General features: G+C 42.1%; 1 protein-coding gene across 3 annotated transcripts; it reads left to right on the top strand.

The window, feature by feature from the left end:
* The first annotated feature begins 1,202 nt into the window (after nt 1-1,202).
* add2 (adducin 2 (beta)) lies at nt 1,203-25,258 on the top strand. Of its 3 annotated transcripts, none has more exons than XM_063490821.1 (15): nt 1,203-1,559; nt 8,988-9,177; nt 9,701-9,842; nt 10,955-11,106; nt 14,997-15,077; nt 16,289-16,438; nt 16,551-16,694; nt 16,918-17,016; nt 17,894-18,070; nt 18,366-18,614; nt 19,510-19,626; nt 19,737-19,823; nt 19,935-20,061; nt 21,483-21,566; nt 23,992-25,258. In XM_063490821.1, exons 2-15 carry the CDS (start codon nt 9,031-9,033, stop codon nt 24,243-24,245), a joined length of 2,010 nt encoding a protein of 669 aa, XP_063346891.1. In that variant the 5' UTR covers nt 1,203-1,559; nt 8,988-9,030; the 3' UTR covers nt 24,246-25,258. The 3 variants fall into 3 exon arrangements, with proteins under 3 accessions (XP_063346891.1, XP_063346890.1, XP_063346892.1); XM_063490820.1 differs by lacking the exon at nt 1,203-1,559 and adding an exon at nt 5,970-6,136; XM_063490822.1 differs by lacking the exons at nt 1,203-1,559; nt 21,483-21,566 and adding an exon at nt 5,974-6,136.
* The last annotated feature ends 941 nt before the right edge of the window (nt 25,259-26,199 follow it).

Below are 26,199 nucleotides of genomic sequence, written 5' to 3'. Positions count from 1 at the left end.
TTGCATAACAGGCGTGATAACAAGGCTGCTAAAAGTTTCAAAGAAAAAAAGTTGCCTACCACAACACTGGAAATCCTACTTGTGAAAAGCTAAACATAAAATAAAGTTAATTGGGAATGTTTACACAATCAGGAGCTCTCCATATTATTGACTGTTACATAAAGCGTCATTAAACCTTATTGGCAATTTATTACTCAGTACCATGCTCATAGGTCCTTCATAAAAGGTGATAAAGTTTGACTGATACAATGTAATTGTCACATCTGGGCTGTGACTAAATGCATAATTCCCCTGTAATTAAATTGAATTGTTTTCAATTATTCTATTTGAAACTACAATAATTATATTTAGCTATGAACACTTAAAGATAGTTACACTAATAATAAAGGGGGAACAAGTCACTCCTTGAAAGAGTGTATTTATAATGTAAGATTGGAAAATATTGTTTACCCATAAAATTATGAAGAAGTTACGCAGTACTTCTGTAAGTACTTACAGAATAATTCCCTGTAAAATACCTAAGTTATGCAATACTTTTTTAATTATTCATGCGTGACATAACATTGCTTACACATGACTTAAAATTACCTACAGTATCATTATTTCTTTGTTTCCTGTAAAAACGTGACTTGTTACTCCCTTAGTGTATCTGCCTTTAAGTATTTGCATCTAAATATAATTCCATGTCGCATTATTGAAAATTCCACACAGTTACAGGGGAATTCACATCCTTAGTGCTGGCCATATTAAGTGTTATCATAACCTCTATATCCATAATCTTCTCTGGTGATCTGATTAACCTTATTTGAATGGGAAGAAATCAGTTAGATAAAATTGCAGGTTGAGCAAATATTGTGTTGGCCCGTAGTGACGTCACGGGGGTCTGTTTTAGTACTTTTTCAAGCTGAGCCTCCTAAAAAACACAAAGGATCAACTGCATAACCTCGTGTAGCAGTGCTTGATTGTGCTGGAGTGGACACAGAGTCTTTATATGGTTTCCAGCAGAGTCAAATAAAAGTGGAAGTGACCTGCTGCTCCTTTTTTTCCCACCACCTTGTCTTTCTAGTTCAATTACAATCTGACAAACTCATTTCCAAACACCTACAATTTGCATTCCTGCTTCTCGGGCTGTGCTGTGTTAAAAACAGAAGGTGGCGCCTGTTTGATGTATGATATTTTCTTCACTAGAAGTGGGCCTGAACGACTAAACAAGAAGACAGCGATAATAAAATCCTCCAGGACTGTGCGTCAAAAGGCTTTACGAGCACAATAACGGAGCACACTGCCAGGATCCCCACTGTAGCGAACTGACTGGGAGTGTTTGGGGTGCTAGACTGTGCACAGGCGTGGCAGTGGGCTGGTCCTGGCTCACTGAGCGATGAAAAAAAAACAACGCAGCAGGGTCGGTTGACTTGGTATCAGCTGAGGCCCTGAAACACTCTGACAAAGGAGCCAGTGCACACAGATTTGTTGCAATTAACTCCTTCACTCTGAGGACGTCTTCAGGCTGTGGGTGTGCCGCACCCACTCAGCAGACACGCTCCCGAGGATGCGCTGAGGTGAGTAGCCCACACGGCTGATATTTACGTGTAGTTATCCACGGAGAAAAGACTGGGTGTAGTGCGGGGTCCTCCCTGACGCGTGCATAAGCGTTGTGTGCGCATTTCTCTGACGATGCCTGCCTGAACTACTTCATGTTTAAGCTGCTGGTGTTGCGCGTCCAACTCTGTTTTTGCACAATGAAATTAAGAGGCCCACGCCGCATGCAGCTTTCACGCACATTCCCCCCTCCTGTAAATGATCTCCGCAGCCAGGCTCGGTGGGTGTGAGGCTGTCTGTTAACAGAGCCTGTGATGGCAGCGCCTCTCTGCTACTTTAGCCACACCGCGTCTGCTTGTCGTTGCTTTCCCTGCGCTGTATTTCGCTCGCTAGCTGTGCTCGGCCTTTATTTGGACTATAGTTGGGTTTAAATGTGCCTTTGCTCGTTTTGGCTCACTGAGGGGGGTGGTGTAGTGTTGTGCTACCGTCGCTGGTCTCTGCCTTTTTGCAGGAGGCCATTACCGGAACCTCCGCGCTGCTGGTGCTGATGCTGCAGTGCTTGCGAATGTTGCTAGGCAGCCATGCAGAGCGCGCGCGGTTTGCAGGCGGAAGAAAGGATGATTCTAAAGAAGGGAAAAACTCGGGAAACAGTTTAGTACGTTAACGTTGACGTTTACATTCCTGTGTTCTGCATGCACTGCTCTGGATCAATTGGCCTGTACGCATCTCCCCCCTCCCCGCCATGTGACACATCTGGGGTTTTTTTTTTCTTTTTTTTAATCTCCCCCAGCACAATGGCAGGCCGTGACTGTGGGGTAGCGCTCAGACACAGTAGTCAGACTTCAGCGATACTGGAAAACGAAATAGCTGTAAAAACAATGATTTAAACATTGTGCCCTGTTCAAGAGAAATCATAGCATTTATTGGGGGATTTTGTTTATCATTTATCCATCTATCGAATAAGACACTGTTGTGGTTATAATGAACCAAAGCACATTAAAATGTAACTGTATTGTAAGCTGTATGTGGAGATTGTTTGAATTTGGAAAGATAAATAGTTTGTCTTTTTCTTTAATAAAGCAGTGGTCTGGACAAATAGAACAAAAGAGATGTGAAATAGTTGTGATGAGGAATTACGATGATGTAATTCACTATGTAAGTTAGAAAAATGTTCAAAAACATTATTTTTTATTTAAAAATGTTTTTTTTGTTTGTTTGTTTAGTTATTTGTTCTTGAACTCCAGATGCAGAGGGATAGCTACTTAGCATATGCTATGTAAAAAGGGTAGGTGCAATGAACTTCAGACACCTTTTCAGCCTGTAACTTGTGTTCATCCTGTTTAATTCAATAATTTGTTGGCAGTATGTATTTAAAAGAGCAGTTTGGTGGTGGTTGTAATTGAAAAAAAAACAAAAAAACTGTTCATCACCAAAACTGGAGCTTATTTTATGCGATACTGGCAAGTGGGAATTTTGTTGTTTGAATTTAAATTGAAACAACTTAAAGAGCATATTGTGCTCATGTCCAGCTCCGTACTTTTTATTCTTAGACTCAATTAGCATATGCTGAATTTTTTAATTCATGCATTATCATCCGTGCATTATCACACAAGGAATATTCAATAACTGCAGGATTCAGTAATACTGTAATTAACGCAGTTCACTCCATTTCTTGTCTGTGTCTTCAGCTGCTGGTCTCATGTGCTGAAATGCTTTCTGTGTTGATGTTGCTAGTTTTGTCAAGTTGGAGCCAAATTTCCCATTAGAGGCTGCAGAGACATAACTGTCCTACAGAGAATTTGCAAAACTTATTATACCTCTACATCAATCTTGCATAAATGCACTTTAATTTACTGCACACTGCATTTTTACAAGACACTCTTGTGTCAAATGTTTAATATTAATGTGTTCAATCTAAAGTGTAAAATGTCACTGCTACATGTTAGCAAATTGGAGTCAACTAAACTGTTTATTTGTTTTTTACCCAGTCCAGCTGGTGTCTTTTTACCAATATTTTTTTGTGTGTATTTGTGTATACAAAAATTATGTGCACAGTATATTTTAACATATGTCAATAATATCAACACTTAGCAGCAAATCAGGACTAAAATATAGACAGGTGTCAATTAAACATTTTGTTTTATCTCAGGCTTTTGTCCCTGAGTTACCTCTAATTCATCTGTAGTAAGTGCATCTGTAGTAGTCCGCTGTTTACCTGCCAATATGCCTCCACCTCTATTTACTACAGAAGAGGCTGTAAAACCTTGTGACAGGAGTACAAATCGATGAGTCGATGAAGCTCAGTTGTGTCTGATGGCTGTGATACTGAGGTGAGTTGTTGAGTTGTTTCTTTTTTTGTTGAGGACATGCTGAACTTTTCTGTCAGTAAGTGCTGCTGTTTTGCTGCTGTTAGCCTCTGTTAGCTGCTGTTAGCCAACATTAGTGAAACCATCTTTTGAGGTGGCGCTAACGTTGATGGATTTAAAAACTTAGTGGCCAGCTGTCTAGAGACAGGAGAGCTGCATGTCCACACTGCTGACAATAACTGCAACAATATTAGGAAAAATAAACATGTTTATGCATATTTTCATGTGTTGGAGCCCTGACTCCAGGTTAGGAGATGAGGCTTGAGTTGTGGAGGATGAGGTGGTGAAAGAGAAGTCAGTGGTGGAGAGGGAGAGATGATGAAGAGCTAAATGCACAAAAGTTAAATGGTCATATATAGTTTCTTTAAATTAAAAGTATTCATAAGGCGTACTATGCCTACTCAGATCAGATTGCTATGCTTTGGCATGACCTTAAATCAGCCACTCGTGCTTGGAAATCCTCCAATGTGGCTGAATTACAAGAATCCTGCAAAGAAGAGTGGGCAAGACTTCCTCCACAGTGATGTGAAAGACTCGTTATTAGTTATCACAAACGCTTGATAACAGTTCTTGGTGCCAAGGGTGATACAACCAGTTATTAGGGTTAGGGGGCAATTACTTTTTCACACAGACAGTTAGGTTTAGATAGCTTTTATCCCTTAATAAATGAAATCATTTAAAAAGTGGATTTTGCATTCACTTGTGTTTATGTAATTATAAAATTGCGTTAATGATTTGAAAGATATAAATGTGATAAATATGCAAAACCTAAGAAATCAGCAACAGGGCAAGTACTTTTTCACAGCACTGTAAATGCAAATTGTCATGGAGGACATTAAAACTCAGTGACTGACCACAATTATTCAGTTTCACCACCAAAATCTGTTATGATTTATTGAAGGAATGCTGGTTTGGATTTGCTGAAAAGGTATGAAATGAATTAAATGGAAGGGAAGCCAAAGAAAATGGATCCAGCAATGCAAAATGTTGAGTCAGTGCTCTCTGCCTCTGTGCTGCTGGATGTGAATGCTCAGACACAATGACTTAAAACCACTCGAAGATAGCTTTGTCTGCTGCAAATCTAACCCTCAAATGTGGAAAATAATGCACTACAAGCTCCGTGTCTTTAAAAGAGAAATGCATGTTTAGTTTCCGGGGTTTGAGTTTAAGGATAAACATTGAAAAAAATCCTTAAAAAGCAGAACGAGATTCACTTAAAAATGATTGTTTCCTGTCTGATTTCACTGTTTGGTTAGAAAGTACTGATTCAGCTGTAGAACTCAGGAAGTCGTCTTGAGCTTTTGTGAAACAAAAGTGAGGTGATGATGCAGCATGTTCAGCCATCACAGGGAGACTAATGATAGGAGGTGGAGGCAGTGATGGAAGGCCAGCAGCCAGAAGTCCATGTCTCCCTTTTAGTCATTAGGATCCTCCCTGGAGAGAGCAGCTTTCTGTCTGGTGCCTGTCAGCAGCTGGGCCCCCTCTGCCCCCTGAGACAGAGAAACACACACACCATGCTCTGGTAGGGAAAAAGAGAGAGCTGCTGCTGTTGGTGAAACACGAGCAACAAAAGCATTAAAACAAACCCATCTATGTGAATAGATGTAGATTTAAAGCAGCAGTGTAGCTTGCATATAATATAACACAGTGTGTGTGTGTGTGTGTGTGTGTGTGTGTGTGTGTGTGTGTGTGTGTGTGTGTGTGTGTTTGGGGGAGGGGCTTAATTCTTCAGGGACTGGCTGATGTTTTTGCACAGCTGATGTTGGGATAAGTGCACAGTTTATTCAGAAACTCCATTAAAGGTTTAGTCGTCTGCTGCAGAGAGGTGCAGTAATGCACATGTGTCTGCTGCCACTTTCTCTCGTACCTTCAGAGGACGAGAGTGCATCTCAGCTGAGGTTACACAAACAGTGGCGTTGCAGTAATGCACCTAATCGAGTAAGTAATGAAGACAGTTAGTGAGTGGTAGCATTGGAGGGAGGGTGTGGTGTGTGTGCGGGACCTTATCTGCTCCCCGCAGCAGAGTGTGTTTGAGTGAGGGAGTGGCCAGCTCTTTTCTGAAGATCCTTACGGTAACTCTTTTACTCTTTCTCCAATTACCGAGCCATATCGCATGCTAACTTCCTCTTAGTGGTTCTGCATGTGAGCTCTTACTGCTAATGCTGCATTTTCTATAGCTCTGCATTTCCACCGGCCAGGGCCCCGAGGAATACGGCATCCTTAATGCGAGGGTAGGTTTTTCATCTTAATGCTCCCATTTGAACGTGCAAGTACGCCGAGGCTTAATGTGCAGGCCGGCTCGCTGTTTATTTATCTGCTCTGAAGCAGGATGCTGAAAAACACAGAGGTATTTAGAGCTGAATTGAATTGTACTTAAATGAGCGTGCTGAATGAAGACACAATTGTACTTTAATGTTCGATCGTGTTTGCTTGATCTCTTCAGAGTGTCCCTCTGGGCTGGTGTGAGCAGAGCTCCTGCGTGCCTAAGCTTTAAAAGTTTTTCCTCTCATTTGCATATTTACTTACACTTCCTTAGCTAAGCTGTGATAGGGGTGTCTTTTTAAGCTGAAAAGGATTATGGCTGCTGTTTTAGAATGATACGGGTAGACTATTAAGAATAGGTTATTAAACTTATTTTCATATACTTCTTGGAGTGTATTGTAACTATTTATTATTCTCCTACTTTACTTTTTAAATCACATCTGCACATCCTGATTGGACTGTCCGTTCTTCCTGCTGGGTGTGAACAGAAAGTGAAAGGTGGAAACTTGTTTTCCATTTAAAAAATTAAAAAAAAAAACACCACAGCAGAGCAGCACTCCTGCTGTAAGGAAGGGATTGTCCATGATGTGCCTTCTGATTGTTTTTAAACTAAATTCAGGATATTATGTTGTCAAATGCTCCTATTCCCTACATATCATTAAAAATTAAATTGAAAATGGATTACATAAGCTTAAGAGCGCAAACTCTGAATACATCTGGGCTTAGTTTGAATGTCTGGGGACATGTGTGTGTGACTTTTGCAAGCATACCTACCGGGCCACGCCTGGATGGACGTCTGGATGCTCAGTGGTCTTTCCCAGACTGCACATTTAATTACACTTAATTTCAAAAAAAAAAAGAGGAAAAGAAAACAAACACTGATTTTAAGTTTAAATATTTTTTGTATGAACTGTTTTGCTACCTTGTGTCATTATTTACAGCAGATTCACAGGGGAGGCGATCCTTTCACAGATTTTAGCCCTAACATCTGTTGATGATATTTGACTGACTCGCAGATTTCCCCATACTCTCCACACACGGTCTATTGGTATCAGCATCGATAAAAATATCAACCAGTGTTATTATTATTAAATATTGGTATTGGTCTTAAAAATCCTATATTTGTCGCTCTCTGCTAATAAGCAGAGTCATGCTGCATTTTGGAGTGAGAGAAGAGAGCAAACCAGTTTTTTTGTTTTGTTTTTGTAAAATAAAATGAAAATGGCCTGTATTTGTATAGCGCTTTACTAGTCCCTAAGGACCCCAAAGCGCTTTACACATCCAGTCATCCACCCATTCACACACACATTCACACACTGGCGATGGCAAGCTACATTGTAGCCACAGCCGCTCTGGGGCGCACTGACAGAGGCGAGGCTGCCAGACACTGGCGCCACCGGGCCCTCTGATCACCACCAGTAGGCAACGGGTGAAGTGTCTTGCCCAAGGACACAACGACCTAGACTGTCCAAGCCGGGGCTCAAACCAGCAACCTTCCGATTACAAGGCGAACTCCCAACTCTTGAGACAATCGGTAACTGCTGAACCAAACAGTGGATTCAGCTATGTCAGTTTTTAATGTGCAACGCTTGGGTCAAGCACAGGTAGAGAACAACTCACAAAGATGGAGGCAAGAGGGAGGACCCAAAAAAACCCCACAAAATCCCAACATGCCAGAAAGCTTGACAAAATGCTGAGACATTCTGTGAGGGATCGAAGGGAGGATGTATACATCCTGGGTGTGTCATAAGCTGATGGGAGAGAGGTGTGGCTGAAAATTGGTGAGAAAAAAGCAAAGGAATCATGTAGACTTAGCTTAGGTGAGTAATTTCAAAATAAACTTAAATAGAAATTAATAAACTGAGACCACAATCGCTAAGTTATTGTGTTGAAAACAGACAAAATTTGGGGCGATGGTTTCACACTAACTTGTGCTGGTTAAACTTGTGTGTGTGCTTGTCTCCTCCACACAGAGTGGACCAGGGAAAACCTTTTCAAACTCTAGAGAGTCTACAAAAACAGGTTTTCAGTCAGTGCAAACATGCTGCCATGCAGTCATCCAAAATCCTGCCTGCATGTTGATGATGCTGTGCATCAATTAAATGTTCCAGTATGTTATAACTTTGCACTTCTCTGCTATTGGAGCAAGAATAGCCCACATTTTTTTTGACACTGCCCCCCTCTGACAACAGATGCTCTCTGCTGGTAACTGAGAGTCTACCTTCTGTATTGCTACAGACCTGGGTAATAGGTTCACAGCAATACAACTGGATAAGCAGGTGCGAAGAGTTGGTAGGTGAGGGAACAGACATACAGAGATTTCTCAAATTAACTGATGTATCACAACAACAACACAGTTTTGTGGCTCCAAGATATGCTAGTTTTTTCCCCCCATAAATGCTTCATATCTGTACACAGTATACAGATGTGAAGCATTACTATACAGTCATCCTCTCGTCACACCCAACTGGTCACAGCAGATGGCTGCCCCTCCCCGAGCCTGCTTCTGCTCGAGGTTCCTTCCCACTGTTGCAAAGTGCTCGCTTATAGGCGGTCGTTTAATTGTTAGGGTCTTTACCTTAGAATATAAAGCAGCTTGATGTGACTGTTGTTGTGATTTGATGCTATACGAGTAAAATTTAATAGGACTATCATTTACATCAGATTATTTTGCAGACCACTACACTACACCAAACCCCATGTGGTGCACTAGAGCTGGTGACATTCACAGTTTGTAAATCAGCAGAAACATTTACATCTCAATGATCAGCGAAGTACAATTTACAGTTTTGGTAATTAACTGTATTTTTTTCTTTGCAGATCCACCCCTGGTTGTAAGACGCCCACTGCAAAATAGTAAAAGATGAGCAAGTCTCCCACCCCAAAGGGCACCCCGGTGCAGCGCAGTCCCAGTGATGGAGTCTCCGAGGGCCTCCAGTCTCCCCAGCACTCCACCCCCAGCATCGGGCCACAGCATAAGAAACGCATCTCCAGCCTCCTTCAGAGTCCAGTAAGACGGCTGCTCACGTCTGATTTATTCTTTTTCCTTCCCCTCAGCCTCTCTTGCCCTCTCTCTGCTCTCTGGATGTGATTATCTCCTCACAGATGAATAACTCTGGTCTCACATGCCATGTGACAGCTCGGGTTACAGCCAGTGCTGGACCTCCATGCTGAGTGATTGTGTGTGCTTCTGCATATGGAGTGAGAGTGACTATGAATTGCAAGGACGGATGCAATGAGGGTGACTCATTAAATATTTTCACTCACCCTCACCCATGTAACGGACAAGTGTTTATAAAGTTGTGATTGTGCTTAAAGCTCCTGTGAAATTGTTGCAGTTAGACTCTTTTTCAAACACTTGCAGTGAGTTTTAGCGTGTGGGGGAAAAAGGAGTCAATCCAGTATTCAAATGTTCAAACTCTGTACAAAAGGAAGTTCAAATAAACATTTTAATGAAGCTGAAAAGATTTTTAAGGCATGATCTGTGTATATGTCTTTGATAATATAGTCATTTATTATCTGTGTTTCTGCAGTCATTTAGAGAGGAGCTGGATGTGCTGATCCAGGAACAGATGAAGAAGGGTGGCAGCTCATCCAATCTATGGGCACTGAGGCAGCTGGCTGATTTCATGACCTCACATGGCTCTCCGGCTTCCCTGCCCGTCTCCCCCTCAAGTATGTTCCACATCTTTTAGTAAACATTTATTCATCCTAGCTTCATGTACATAAACAGACAACATTAAAACTTTTCCGTGTGAAGTGTCTGATACGGATTGTCTCGTTACAGTAAGACCTGAGTGGTTAGGCTGTTCTTGTAGCGTATACAGTGGGTAGTACCTACCAAAAGGAGGCCAAGGTTCAGTGATGCATGTGGAGAGTGAAAACCTTAATGGTAGCTATGATGGAAAGGTGTCAACAGAGTAATCCCTGCTCATACCTTCCCATGTCCAGGCTTAAAAGCATCTGACGTGGGAAGGTGAACATTAGCAGAGAACAGTGGAAGAAGGTGACCTGGTCTGCTGAATCACATTTCTTTCACATCATGTTCACTGATCTGGGAACAAGGTGGAAATAGAACGCCTTGTGGGAAGCGGGTCAGGTCACTGATGAACATCCTACAAGGCGGCTACGTTCCTGATGGCGGTTGCCTTTTTCAGGAGGATCTTTCCGCGTGCCTTAAGGAGCACGACGAAGAGTTACAGTACTGATTTTTCACGGGCAAAAGAAGGCAGATCCATGATCTGGTAAAAGAAGGCAGATCCATGATCTGTTTGCTGCTAACATTTTAATGAGACTGCAGGAGTTTCTTTTTACTAGTCATATTTCATGAAGAACTTCTCCAGAGTCAAAGGTGTAAGGTTACTGTTACATTTAGACGATTGTTCTTTTCCATTGAGCTACTTTTATTTGCTAGTAGCAAATGCTAGCACTATAAGCTAAGTATGCTATTGAATAGTTAAGTGTGTTATTTGTTATTCTAGGCTTGTCTTTTGTAATTCATTACTATCAGTTTGTCCTAAAAGCTCCCTGGAAAGTGTTTAGTTGATCCAAAATGCTGCAGTGCGAGTACTGACAGGAACTAGAAAGAAAGAGCGTATTTCTCCCAGGTTGGTTTAATATGAGCATCCACGATAAGTTGACTTTAAGGAAAAGAGCTAAATGAGATGTTATCTACCTATGTGGTGATGATGTTTTATTGAAACGCTTAGTCTTTTGTGTGCAGACCATGAGCTTTACTGCCTCTCTTCTGTCTCTGTCTGCTTGCTCTCTTCCTCCCACTCGCACAGACATGATGATGGTGACACCCATCAATGACCTGCATGGCTGGGAGCCCGGCAGCATGGTGAAGGGGGAGAGGTTGATGCGCTGCAAGCTGGCCAGCACACATCGCCTGTTCGACCTCTTTGGCTGGGCACAGATCGGCCGCACCTGTCTCACAGTCAGTTCTGCTGCCTTCTCACATTACATTCCTCACTAATCCTTATTTTTTTTAAGAAGCATTAATGCAAGCATGTGAAACATACTTATACACTGCCTTCCGGTAAGTTGAACAGGCTGATTAAGAGATTAGGTTGTAGATGTGCTTCTCATAAGTCGTTGAGTGATTTGACAGCAGTATTAATCCATGGTATGACTTAGTTTCAGATATGCATAAAGGAAAAGCAATTATCTGTAGAGGATATTATCTGTGTGATTAAGTGCAAGTAAAATGAAGGAGATGGGCCATATGAACTTGCAGGATAAACACACGGAGTAGAAAGAGGATCAAGGGAACTGGAATTTACCTGCTATATGTGTGAGTGAGATGATATAAATCTGTCTTTCTGTGCTGCATTTTCTTGATTTTTGATGTGTCAATAAAATCATAGACTGTATTCAAAAGATGGCCACCTACTTCTTAATGAATCTTGTTAATGAAGCCTACACCTGAGTACTTTTGTTATCGTCATCTTAGTGGACCTGATGAAAGATTGGTGGACCAGGGTGAGAATCTGGGGGACAAATCGTAAAGCTTACCCTTAAGTCACCTTATTGTCCTGCAGACAAAATAAAGTTAATTAAAATCATTACAATAAAGTTGTATTCTAAAAGAAGCTAACGGTTCAAACCACAACCTCAGGAGTAAAGTTTTTACTGAGGTCAGAGAACAAAGGAGCTGAAGGCTATTTTCTTTAAAGGGAACCCCGGCTATTAACACATGTTTGCGCTAAAATATGTACTGTGCTTTCAATAACATATATGTGGTATTAAAATACGCCAAATGTTTTCCTTTTAAGCACATTTTATATCAAACCGATTTACCAGTAGGCTGCCATTGTTATTTACTTCTCAATGCACTCTGGATAGTGACGTCACACAGTTGCACTGCATCGAGTTCATAGTTAGCAGCGCACTGGAAATGGCTTCTGTTCAACCTTTCCAGTTTGAACCAGAGCAAACCGAGAGAGAGAATGAAAATAGTCAACCAGCACTTAGTTTAGAACAGTGGTTCTTAACCTGGGTTCGATCGAACCCTAGGGGTTCGGTGAGCCGGTCTCAGGGGTTCGGCAGAGCCTCCACCGCAGAGGTCACAGAGGTCCAGACACACCCGAATTATCGTGTAAATTTGTGATGACACGCCCCCTTCTGGCCATCACTGGCTGCAGACTGTCATGCTACACTGCTTGGCCAATCAGGGCTGCGGGGAATGTAGCGCGCGCAGTAGTCAACAGGTGAATGTAGTGGTAGTACTTCGTGTGATTTATTTTAACATTTTAATCCATACTAACTATGTCGGGCAAAAGAAGAAAGTGGTCGGACGAATATGTACAGTATGGATTCACATGTATCACGGAACGTGATGGGAGTGAGCGTCCTATCTGCATGATTTGCAACGCCAAGTTGAGCAACTGTAGTCTCGCACCGGCAAAACTAAAGGAACACTTCTTGAAGCTGCATGGAGACGGGGAATACAAGAACACAACACTTGCTGAGTTCAAGGTGAAGAGAGCCAGATTCGGTGAAAGGCCCACTCTGCCTGCTCTTGGATTTGTAGCCGTTAACAAACCGATCCTTACAGCATCGTACGAAGTTGCTTACCTGATCGCAAAGCAGGGCAAGCCACACACCATTGGTGAAACACTCGTGAAACCAGCTGCGTTAAAGATGGCAAATCTGATTCTCGGAACAGCGGCCGAAGGTAAATTATCCCAAATTCCTCTTTCAAATGACACCGTCAGCGACAGAATAGAAGAATGAGTAAAGACATCTTGGCTCAAGTAGTCGCTGATCTGATTTCAAGCCCGGCAAAATTCAGCCTTCAGCTCGATGAGAGCACAGACGTTGCTAATCTAAGCCAGCTTACTGTTTTTGTGGACTATGTGAAAGATGACATGATAAAAGAAGATTTTTTATTTTGTAAGCCTCTTACAACAACAACTAAGGCAGCCGATGTGAAGAAGCTTGTGGATGACTTCTTCAGAGACAACAATCTTTCATGGGACATGGTTTCTGCAGTTTGTACGGACGGAGCTCCAGTCATGCTAGGAAGAAACTCTGGCTTTGGTGCGCTAGTAAAAGCCGATGTACCACACATCATTGTGACTCATTGTATTTTGCACAGGCATGCATTGGCAACAAAAAACTTTCCTCCAACAATGGCAGAAGTATTAAAAACTGTGGTGGAATGTGTGAACTATGTGCGAAATAGTGCTCTGAGGCACCGCATTTTCAGCGCATTTCAGCTAAGAAAGCCCTGGATTTTTTTATACCATTTGTTACAACATATCTTTGCGAGCAATCCTTTTCGACGATGCTGGACATAAAAACGAAGAAAAGGAACAGACTTTTCTGTGAAAATGACATGAGACTGGCACTTGCCAAGGTGAAGCCACGCATATCTGAACTGGTCTCTCAAAGGCAACAGCAGAAGTCACACTGATTTGCAGGTATGTAATTTCTTGTAAGTTCATGCATTGTGTTGGTTTTGTTCTTTGAACAAGGTGATGTTCATGCACGGATCATTTTGTGCACCAGTAAAAAAACATATCTATGTCTTGAATTTGAAAAAAAAAAAAATTTCACTAAAGAGGGGTTCGGTGAATGCGCATATGAAACTGGTGGGGTTCGGTGTCTCCAACAAGGTTAAGAACCACTGGTTTAGATGAAGATGAAAACAATCCGTCACACGAGGACGCGAGAGTCAGGGAAAACTACTGGTGTCTATGCGGCTACTGCTTGCCAATGGCAACGGTGACTGAGAGCGTTTGTTGTAAAGAGCTCAGTTTTATGGCAGCAGCTATCCATGGTATCGCATAACCGCATGATGAAAACATTAATAGAATTCTAATTTTTATTATACAGTGAAATTACGATATCATTATTTTTACAGATTCTCCATGCAACACCAGTGCACCAAAACTTTGAAGCCGTCATGCCAAACTAGGTATCCCCGACAGAATTTGTTTCCCCTGCGTCGGGAGCATACACTGGCCTTTCAAAATCATGGACTAACAGTATCCCACGTTCGTGATTTTTAGTTCATAAACACTTCTTATAATTACTAACTACTCCAGAAATTTTGGAGATGTTAGCTCTTTATACAGTAAAGTTACAGTGGGATACAAATAATATCAGGCTGATTCTACCACAATTTGTTCCCCCTGTCCAAAGACTTATTGCTCCTGAAATTTTGGAGGTTTTAGCTCAGTACAGTTCTGTACAGTTACAGAAGGATACAAATAATGATCAGTCAAAATGTCATTGGTTTATTTAAATAATCCCATCCGATGTTGTACCAAGGTCCCAACGCAGGGAAAACAAATTCTGTCAGGGATACATAATTTGGCACGACACTGGCAAGCAGTAGCCGCATAGACACCAGTAGTTTTCCCTCACTCTTCATCTAAACTAAGTCCTGGTTGACTATTTTCATTCTCTCTCTCAGATTGCTCTAGTTCAACCTGGAAAGGTTGAACAGAAGCCATTTCCAGTGCGCTGCTAACTGTGGACTCGATGCGGTGTAACCGTATGACGTCACTATCCAGAGTGCATTGAGAAGTAAATAACAATGGCGGCCTACTGGTAAATCGGTTTGATTTAAAATGTGCTTAAAAGGAAAACATTTGGCGTATTTTAATACCACATACATGTTATTGAAAGCACAGCACATATTTTATCGCAAACATGTCTTAATAGCCGGGGTTCCCTTTAAAGCCCAAAGTGTTTTTGCAACCAGGTGTCACCCCCTGGTGGCCATTAGAAAGAAAGCAGGTTATGTCCATCTTTTATATGCAGTCTGTGTATAAGAGACAGTAGTGTAAGGTTTTTTTCGCTCTCTCTCACTGACAGCTGCGTGTGAGTAAAGAACAGGAACACTTCCTTGTGCTTCCAGATGGACTGGCCTATAGTGAGGTGACTGGATCCAGTCTGGTGAGTCAGCAGCAACACATGTGACTGGATTCTTCTGGCTCCATTGTTACTGATACAATGCTACTTTTCATTGTACTTCATTTGTTATATAATTAATGAGTGCTACAGTGGATGTCCAACTGATTTTCTTGATCATTTATTCTTTAAAATTGCACTGAGATTAATGACTGAAATATTATTAATGAATAAGCATACATCAAAGTCAAAATGCCTGTCGATTTCCAGTAAATGCTCCTCATAGAGACTTTTCCTATACACAAAATCTTATGTTAAATCTCATGTCTCAATGTTTAAATGCCATAGAACAATATGGTGATAATAATATGGTCATCCCAGAAATCTAGGAGATGTAAGATATTGTGCTACAAGCCTACATGGCTGTAAATGTCATGTAGGCTGCCCTTTACGACAGTCAATCAGAAATCTAACTGAGCAAAATAAGAGCACTGTAATCTCTCATTTAATTTCATTATCATTTTTACCCTCAGAACTAATATAAGAGTCTTCATGTTAAACAAACAGGCACAGTTACATTATATGTGAAGCCAGCGCTTTCAATGAAACTGAACAAACAACAACTTCCTGTTTTGTTTTATCTGCTTTTTCCTCTTGTTCTCATCTGCCACTTAAATCATTCGGTCAGCATTTTTGATCTGACATCTGACCAAATCTCACATTTTTAAAATACAATTATTAGATCATAAACATATATATAAATAAGTACAGTATAAGTACAAGTTAAAACGATTTATGCATCACTTGCTTGAAGGGGAAAGTGTGTTTTAGGGTCTGGCCACGAAAAGTTGTGCCTTGTGGAAAAAAAAGGCTGTTGGCTAACTGTGGAGAGCCCTCTGCCTCAGCAGCCTGAGCCTGCAGACGAAGCTGTGGCTCAGTCATGACTCATTTGCTGCTACAGGCACAAGAAAATAAGTTTTCCTCCTCCTTCACTAATCATTGTTATCACCGCAGCCTTGATTTAAGTTCTGACTTATTGAAGTTGCTACTAACACACACTAACTGAAGAACAAAGCCATCACTCATGAGCAAAGGTATTAAAAAGTGCACATCATTCATTCAGCTAGAGCTACATTTGTGACATACGCAACTTGTCTTATATTTTTGCTCTATATGAATTCCACGTTATAGAAATATCTTAACAGGAAGCCTTACTGCTAAATGTGACCCTGTGATGGCGCTGTGCACTTTTACAGGTAAAGGTGAATATCCTGGGCGAAGTGGTGGAGAAGGGGAGCACCAACCTGGGAGTAGACACTGAAAAGTTCAGCCTGCACTCTGCCATCTACTCGGCCAGGCCAGATGTTCGCTGTCTGTTTCATCTCCACACACCGGCTACGGCAGCAGTGAGGCAGCTTTAGAGGACACATGCAGACACAAAACAACTGAATTTTACTCTGTTTATTCCCTAAAATAAGAAGTTTTTTTTAGCACATTGTGACTTGAGTCTATCTCTAGGTTTCAGCTATGAAGTCTGGCCTCTTGCCACTGTCCCATGAGGCACTGCTGGTTGGGGACGTAGCCTATTATGACTACAATGGAGTTATGGAGGAGGAGGAGGACCGAGTGGAGTTACAGAAGAGCTTAGGACCTACCTGTAAGGTGAGCAGACTAAAAGAGACAACACTGACAGTAAGACCCACATATCTTTGCTCAGTTCAGCAGCTGCTGCCCCCGTGCCTCCCACATGGGTTTCAGAGTGAGTGGAGAGAAGACGTAGGGTGATGTGGTCGTGCACTGGATTAATTACTGGAGCTGCAGCCTGTCTCCCAGCTGAGATGATTTCATTCTTGTGGTAATATTTCTATTTTATGATACCTTTCAGGTTCTGGTGCTGAGGAATCATGGCATAGTGGCTCTGGGGGAGTCTGTGGAGGAGGCCTTCTACACCATCTACCACATCCAGGCTGCCTGCCAGATCCAGGTAACACACACACAAGCACACAGTACTGACAAACAGCTGACGCACTGGAGATGGAGTGTGTGGCTATGTGAGTGGGAAAATGAAGTATCGTGTATTTCAGCCAGTAGCTCTGCACTGCAGTATAAAACACTACAGGTATGTTAGCACGTGCCAAAGCGATTCTGCAGTAATCCTACAGGAGCAGCAGTGAAGCCTGAAGGGAAGCAGATATGTGACTGTAAGGTGTTCAGTCAGGGTTTTTGTAAAACACTGCTGAGCTTGATTAAATCTAAATCATAGACCATGTCACATATAAAATTCAGGGTGTAGCCACCCTGATGCCACCCCTTCTGTACTCCTTACCTTAATATATCTGTGGAGTTATTGTGAGGAACACAAAACAAACTTAACTTACATTTACCTACAACAAGCGCTACCTATGGTCCTGATTTTGGCCTCTGCTTTTGCCTCCACTGCCTACTGGATGTCTATTTCTGTGGGCTGTGCAGGCAGTTGTCATAGCACCCTGCCGTCAAAGAGCCAACAGGGACTCCTGAAGTGCATGCTTCGATCACTGGTGCGTTGCTCAGCACAGCTACAGAGCATAATGCATGGTTTAAGTCTCTGCAGCATTTCAGCAGTGGCACAAATACCACAGTTTATTTTCCTGGGTGAAAAAAAGCTTTTTAAGACAGTCAATCGAAGCAGCAGTGCAGTTTGGGAGTTATTGAGATGCTTTTAGCCTCAAGTGGCCGCTGCAGGAACTGCAGTTCCTGGAACTTTGAATTTGCTTCCTTTTCAACCACAGAAGTTGCTGGGATGTGTGTGCATGTGTGCAGAGCAGACCTATGCTAGAAACATAGAAATTGCACTTTTGTCTTCGACTTTTTATTGTCAGGTGTCGGCGTTGTGTTGTGCTGGCGGAGAACAGAACCTGATTATGCTGGACCGTACCATCCACAAACCCACTCCAGCCGGCACGGTCGGCTGGGCTGGCTCCACCTTCGGACCTCTGCATAAGAGCCGCGTTGGGGAGCATGAGTTTGAAGCCCTCATGAGAACTCTGGATAACCTGGTAAACAAGAATCACCCTGAACAGACACGTGTTTCACAATCAGCTCACTGATATTTTTTATTGAACATCAGAATTAGCTGTACGTGTAAAATTCTGCACGCATGTTTTGTGGGTTTTACTGTATATTAGACTGTCTGACTTGTACAGAGCAGAAAAAAAATATATGAACGATCGACGTGCATGTATGCAAGGATGTGCCCAAGTTTCTTAAAGATAGAAAACTAAAATGTGACATTTCCACTAGTATTCAGTCCCTTCTGCACCTTTGAACTTCTTCCTCATGTTATTTTTTCAGGGCTACCGCACTGGCTATGCCTACCGCTTCCCTGTACTTCTAGAGCGAACGCGAACACGGAGGGAGGTGGAGGTACCGGCGACCGTCACGGCCTTCCACCAGTTTGATGACGATGGCGTCCACCCAGCGCTGAGGCAGCATCCTTTTGCCCAGCGCCAGCAGCAGGAGAGGACTCGATGGCTCAACACCCCCAACACGTACCAGAAAGTCAGCCAGGAGCAAGCCAGCCCGGGACACCAGCGCACCACTGTGAGGCTCGTTTTAAGTTACTGCAATTGTCTTTAAAACAGTCGTCTTTCCTACTAACTGTGCAATACGACATGTCCTATAACTTGCAGCCGGTGCAATCGAAATACTGTGGAGGATAGAAACTGATTTCAGAGCCCTGGATGTAGAGAGATGAGAAATAGTATTTACTGGATATAAGTCTTGGGCGTCCCCTCGAGGCTTCACCTCAGCACAGTGACACAGATCTATTTACTTATCCAATCAGAGGCTAGCAGCCTTACCCTGCTGTAATGCTCACTGATTCCCTTTAAGCAACAGTAAAGCCTGTTAGAGGGCAGAGCATGTGAGATGGTTCAAAGATGACGTGGACACAGGAACAGAATAACGCAACTCCCCATCTTTTCTGCTATACATCTTATTTGCATTACACAAGGCTATTTCTGCTTCCAAGCTGAGCATTTTCCTGTGATTCATATGGAGGCGGATGTAGACAGTGGAGCCGCTGTTTGTGTTTCCAGATACCTCAAGGGAAGGATTAAGCAGAGCTGCAAATGACGAGTCCCTTAAAGATAAAAACAATAGGAGAGCAGCTGTCTTACATCAGAGGGAGGAGCTTGGCTGTGCATCTGTGTTTTCTCTCCTCCTCAGCACCTCCCGCCATCCTTGCTCTCTGCATTGCAGGGGGAAACCCACCAACTCATTTATGACGGTGACAGTGCAGAGTCTGCCCTCTGGTGGCAAAATATACACTGTGTCACAGATTGGGTATAAATATTTCAAGAATTTCAAAAATGGTTTAAAATGCCTCAGAAAAAAGAAATAAAAAAGAAAAAAAACCCCACAATAATAACAAGATGTGAACAACAGGTGAATACTGAATTAGATGATGTTGTGTTGTTGGTTTTCTTCGCCTTAGTGGTTGAAGACAGAAGAGGTGACACAAGCTGGCAGCACAGCCATCAAGATAGAGAACCCAAACCAGTTTGTGCCTCTGTTCACCAATCCCCAAGAGGTGATCGAGACCCGAAATAAGGTAACGCTTCTTTGCTTTTGGCTTGTTCTGTTTCCCCAGTGTCCATATTCCCTTCGGTGTACTGTCACGTGAAACAAAAACAGTTTACAGAACGGCTTTTCTGTCCTCAGATTCGACAGCAGAATCGTCAGGACATGAAAACAGCCGGACCGCAGTCGCAAGTCCTCGCCAGTGTTATAACAGAAGATAGTCCTCCGGTAGTTTGCAGTCTCTCTCTCTCTCTCTCTCCATTACAACTCACTTTTATTTCTTACAGGTTAATCTTCTGAGGTAAGAGCTGTAATTTTGTGCTTCTGCTTGTCTATTAGTCCCCTGTCAGTCCACCTAAAGTCCCACCAGAGCCAGAACCTCCAAACCCCTTTAACGAGCTGACGGACCAGGAGCTAGAGGAGTACCGCAAGGAGGTGCAGAGGAAGCAGGATGGAGGAACCAATGGTACTCTGCTTAGCTTCTAACACACAGCATGTCTAATAAGCTAACACTGATTGTCAAATAAGTGTATCCTTAAGTAATATTACAGTTAAATATCGTGACAGAACAGAGAGCCAAAAGTATGCAGACACTTGAACACCTATAAGTGATAGCTGAATATCTTATTCCATGTTAACCACAAGTGTTAACGATAAGTAACAGTCAAATATCTTTTCTGAACTGAGTGTTTTTGTCATATTTCAGACCTGCTCTTAGAACTAAATGACTTGGTTTCCATCAGAAGTTAATGAGGGTGGTCTCTGCTTATGCAGCTACCCTTGGAAAAACCCAAAAACTATTCTAATGTCCATCAAACCACATCTTTATTGATATCTACCGAGGTATCAAAACAGAAAAATTAAGAGTAGAGGGGAGGTCGTCAAATATTGTCTTCATTGTAGTGCAACAACTATTTGGGGAAGGCTAGCATGTGTCGTAACGTATCTGCATAGAATTGCTGTTGGTCCACCACAAGAGCGTAAGTGAGGTCGAGTGCTCGGCAGCTCGTGACGATCCATTTTTTGAAGAGAGTTAGCTTGAGCTGGTTAACTGACTTAACAGGCTGGTTCTCGGCCTGTTAGCTACCTGTTTAGCATGCTAGCTTGGTTTTGAACTAAACTCACATTTATACTTGTAACAACTGCCCAATGGCAGCCCACTGCTTCACTGAGTGAATGGGTTAAATGCAGAGAGGAATTTCCCCACGGGGATCAATAAAGTATACATTATTATTATTATTATTATTATTTATTATACATCACTGTTCATATAAAAGTAGAGGCTGGAATTTGGTTAGGAAAATTAAAAATGTTTCCTATGCAAAATATTGAGCATATCAGTGATTAGATGAGCTAAAAACCAAAGCTAGCAGAAACAGAGGAGTAAAATACATTTCATGTTATTCTTTTAATAAAGATCATTTTTCTATTATTTTAGTTTCCTAAACTGACCCAGCACCATTTACTGCTATTGCCATAAAAAATGTCTGCATATTTTTGGGAACATGGTGTAACAAAAATGGCTAATTATGCTACTGCTCACTTTCACACTTTATTCTAACCTTCTCATAGATGTTGTGTGTAACATTTAAAAATTCAAATAAATTGTTACAGGTGCTTTTTAAAAGCATCTGTCGGCTGCTCCCTCATTCACAATGGGCTCGACACAGCAGGCAGCTCCACATTTGGCTGAGTTTTACGCCGGATCCCTGACGCAACTCCCGACATGCTACACACAGCAGCTTTAAGCAAACTCACTTGTGACTGTGGTCTAAACTGTGTTCACTACTCTTTGCCTTTAAAAAAAACTAACCTTCTGCCCAGCTGTCCCCTCACTGTCCCTCACTGCTTGTGTTATTCTTGTTTATGTGCGTGCTGTGTAAGTAGAGGAGGAGGTGGCAAATGATAAGGAGTCCTCCCCCACTACGTCCCCCACAAAGGGCCCTCCTCCCAGCCACCCTCCTCTCTCAGGTGAGGCTCGGCAGAGTGCTGCCTGCCTGCCTGGCTCGCCTCACATACTCTCTATCTGACTCACAGCTTTGCTCCGGATCTTACATGTGTGACTGATGATGTGCTGCTTCTATCCTCTCATGCTTCAGATACTCACTGACAGCCGTGTTACTCCTCCTCTCCTCGTACGCAGCAGATACTAACTGTGTGCGCTTTAAACACACATTTGGTAGATCTGAGTCAGATCTGCATTCACACAAAGTCTGCCTGTTTATTGTTGTCTTTTATTTTTCTATAAAGATGATATTGAGAGTGACAGTCAGTGGGCTAATCCCAAAAAAGAAAGTTCCATAAAGTTCCTGCATGTTCACCAGCAGATGGCACTTTATCAAAAAGTCAACCTATTGCACATTTTTCATTAAGACTTTACTAAGATAGCTTTGTGTGTCCATTTGCACTGTTCAAAATAAACTTTTTTATCTTGTAAATGGGCCGTGCACCTCCTCAGTACATTCTCTCTATAAATATATTTTTAAAAATTATTTTAGCTGTTTTAACATCTTTATACTAATCAAATAGAAAGATTAAACAGCAGGTGGGTGAGGCTGTGTTCCTGAGATGGCCATATTAGGAATATTAGCTCTTAGTTACATCATACAGAGTCAAGAGTAGGAAATCTGACACTGAGGGTTTAGAGCATAGGTGTCAAACTCTGGCACGCGGGCCAAATTTGGCCCACAGCCTAATTACATTTGGCCCGCGAAGCCATACCAAATTACTATTAGAGCTGGCCTACTGGTATTATACAGCTAATATATATATTGTTTAGTATTAAGCTTAGCTTGTTCCATATTCAGTTTTTCAGCAAAACTTGTTTGAGTCCATAAGAAAAGATTCATTCTTATATCTGAAAGAAGATTTTTTTTTCAATAAATATTAATGTTAGCCCGCGACTTTGTTCCAGTTTTGAATTTTGGCACACTGTGTATTTGAGTTTGACACCCCTGGTTTAGAGGGTAACTGGCTGAGAACCAGTACAACCTCATTATCTTAACCCTTGGCCATCTTTAATATGAGCATCATCCAGTGAAATGATATATGTATGACAGAAAAATAGAAAAAGCATAAGCTGTTTGCTTATGCTTATGCAATGTCTGCATATATGCAGTGCAGACATGAAACATTCTCTTTTTTCTCTTATTTGGAGTTCTCTGTCTGCTTGTATTCCTCTGATACATTATAAGCCTCCCTCTTTTTTTGCTTTTGACCTTCGCCGTCTCTCTTTGAAATATTAACCAATGTTTTAGTTAGCTAGTGTCTTACTCTTTTTTTTGCCTGAGAGGGCAAAACTTACCTCAGTGACAAAAAAAACAGAACAAAACTCACACATGTATTTGTGAACGTGTGCGTGTGACCTTCCCTAATCCCCTTTTTTAGTAAGTAGTCTGTTACACTTTCATTTAAAGCTAATATGTATGCAGCATTAGTAAGGATGAGAAAAACATCAACATTAACAGGCAGTGAGGTGATTTATGACGTGAAGATACTTTCACTCCCATCAAAGTCACACGAATTACCAGTTTAAAAGTCAGAACACAGAGTGGTGATGAGAACCTAGATGAGCTCTGAAACCCCAAGTGGCCAAATGCAGGAAGGTCTCCACAACTGTAGGGGTTCCTGTTCAGACCCAAAGCCCATGAAGGACATTAGCTGGCAAAACTTGGGTGCTGGGGCACACTCAAAGTGGCACAAGATGGCCCAGCCCCACACCACCCCCACAAAACTACAAGAGGTGCCCACCCCTTCCCTGAGGGACAGTAATGTATTTCATTTGGAAACATTCTTCCAATTGAAATATATTAATTTCAAGGATTTACTGTCTGTAGCAAAAAAAAGCATGTTTGTGGCTCTTTTACATTTTGTCATGTGTTGTGGACTACAAACATTGTTCACAGTGCGTTCTGTGAATTGATCACTGTGTAGGTCTGTAGGAGTAACACAGGCTGTCGTCGCTGTGTGTCACGGTTCTCTGTCATAAAAGACATTTTGACTTCACATTAGCAAACTGGTTCAGGTATATTTTACTGGTTCAGTGAATTAAAACAGTAATAAAGGTGCACTCAGCTGTGCCCTGGAAAAATGTCTAATAGTAAATTGATTGCAGATTTTATAATGTTGTTAATTAAGTCAAAATGTCTGACTCGCTTCTAGTTTGATCCACATTTGTCACATTTCAGCCCTTTTTAGTGACATCCATTTGTTTGTGTACCTGTTGTGTCTGCTGTGCTCTCTCCTTCTGTGTCTGTCTGTCCTTTTCTCATTAAGCAAGCATGCTCATCTGCAGCAGCATGTCGCTTTGCAGCTCTGCCCAGCTTTAAGGTTTTTATCTGGTTGCTGAATATTTTTGCTTTTGTGTTTGTTTGTTTTTAACCGATACTCGGAGCAGAGGAGACAAAGACCGACTCTCCGGCCATTCAGAACGGAGGCGAGGAGGAGAAGCAGACGACAGAGGAATTAGAGAAAGGGATGAAGGCCCTTTCAACCAACGATACCTCCACGCCCGCCGCCCCGCCCGCCAAACCGCAGGGCGGCACCCCGGAGGGCTCACCCTCCAAGTCTCCGTCCAAGAAGAAAAAGAAGTTCAAGCCTCCGTCGTTCCTCAAAAAGAGCAAGAAGCAGAAAGAGAAGGCAGAGACCTGAGACGTTCGGAGTCGTGTGGCAGAACCTCGGTGAAATACTACAGTGAAATATTTCCTAGTGTATGACGGAGTAGCAGGTGGAGTCGACCACATCAGATGTATTTAAAGAGCCATTTAGGATGTCATTCACAGATATGGTGTACTCAAACAACACATACTTTACTGTACCACTCACATATGATATATGTGGTGACTCATCTTAAGGAAGTTAAAAAACAAAACACTGGTGATTATTTTCACAATAATATTTGACCCAGGTGAGATACTTTGACGCACTTCTCGTCACACACGCAGTTTCTGTATTACCCACGTCTTATTTTTTAGCCTCGCTGCGCTATTGCTCCATCACTCCACTCCACTGTACAGGCATTCACATTTTCATTTCTAAAACTGAGGTTACTACTGTGATCAGACTTTTTTTTAATAAATCCACAATTTTGCAAGACACAAACGCCCCAATGAGTTATGCACTCCTCATCCATGTATAGGCACAACGACACATAGATTGACATCCTAGCACGTTTGCGTTTGTTCATTATCATAGGCATCTTCTAGTCACCATTTGGTTCTAAGTATCAGATAGATGTTGCAGGTATACTATGTGAGCACAGGTGCAGTACAATGTAGAAATATGCTGATAGCTACTGATCGCGCTCTGCTGAACGCTGGTTTGGTGTTAAAACAGCAGGGACAAGAATGGGAAGAGGAAGCTGGGCGAGCACGCGAGGCCTCGCGACGAGCTGCTGCGAATGCTTTGATCGAAGCCAAAGGGATGACGCATAAACAATTTGTTGCTTGTCGGTGCAGTCTGTAAGCCAGTAAACAGAAGGTACTAAACATTCCACTTTTTGTCGTTTTCTTTTTAAATGTGCAGAATACCTCTCAACAGTAACGACTTTCTGTTTGAACTAGTAGCTGACGCTGATGTGTGATGTTTGCTCATGGTCTTAATTTATTTTATATTAGAATGTATAAGTGAGTGTTGCAAGGTTACCATGTATCAGTCATTAAAGGTCGAGTTTGATTTAAAATCACTTTTTTTTTTGTCTCTGTTTCTTTCTCTACTTAAATTTTCTTCCTCCTTCCCATACAACCTTGATAAAATGCTAATGGTAAGGTTGCAGAGTGAAAAGACTCCAGGATACCTCAAAAGTATGATTGCAAAAACATTTACATGCTGGATGATGGAACTGAATTCAAAGTCAGCCAAATACCCAAGACAGCCACTGCTATTAATTTAAAAGCTAATACACATGATCTGTTTAAATGCTGCTGCTGCTCCTTTCAGCTGCTACCTTTAGAGGTCGCCACAGCAGATCATCTGGCTCCATCTCACCCTGTTCCTAGCATCTTCTTCTGTCACACCAGTCCTCTGCATGTACTCCTTAACTAAATCCACAAATCTTCTTTGTGGTCTTCCTCTTTTCCTAGATAACCCTATCTTCAAGATCCTTTGCCCAGTATATCCACTATCCCTCTTCGGCACATGCCAAAACCATTTCAGCCTTGAGAGATGGTCCCTACTCTCACTACAGACCACCATGTGAACCATGTCATAGTCCACAGAGGCTCCTGCCTGACCTCCTATGTCAACCTGTCGATGACCACTGCAAACAAGAAGGGTCTTAGAGTCGATCCCTGTAGTCCCACCCCTGCCTGTAACCCATCTGTTGCTCCTAGTGCACACATCACCACTCTCTCACTATCTTCATATCCATCCTGCACCACTCTGGCATTCTTATGTACCACTCCTGACTTCTTCATGCAGTACCACAGTTACCATCTTTCTTATACCCTCATGGTTTGTCTCCTCAGTTTTTTCTCTCTGAAGTTACTACAGCTCTGCACTTCATATGTGTTATTAAATACTATTCAATTTAAAAAAAAAAAAAAAAAGAAGAAGAATGAACAACAGCTTTTATTCATTACTAGCTGGTCTTGGATGTTTTGGTCAA

This window comes from Pelmatolapia mariae, linkage group LG12 (assembly GCF_036321145.2).
Source record: "Pelmatolapia mariae isolate MD_Pm_ZW linkage group LG12, Pm_UMD_F_2, whole genome shotgun sequence".
NCBI lineage: Eukaryota > Metazoa > Chordata > Actinopteri > Cichliformes > Cichlidae > Pelmatolapia > Pelmatolapia mariae.
The sequence above is the reverse complement of the archived record's forward strand: the minus strand, read 5'-3'. Positions and strand labels throughout refer to the sequence as shown.

What these genes read in the sequence shown, in the direction of transcription:
- add2 (XM_063490821.1), top strand. Translation starts at nt 9,031, where the DNA reads ATGAGCAAGTCTCCCACCCCAAAGGGCACCCCGGTGCAGCGCAGTCCC. An exon ending in CCAGCCTCCTTCAGAGTCCA is followed by an intron (nt 9,178 to 9,700) that starts GTAAGACGGCTG and finishes GTGTTTCTGCAG; the next exon opens with TCATTTAGAGAGGAGCTGGA. An exon ending in TGAGAACTCTGGATAACCTG is followed by an intron (nt 18,071 to 18,365) that starts GTAAACAAGAAT and finishes TTATTTTTTCAG; the next exon opens with GGCTACCGCACTGGCTATGC.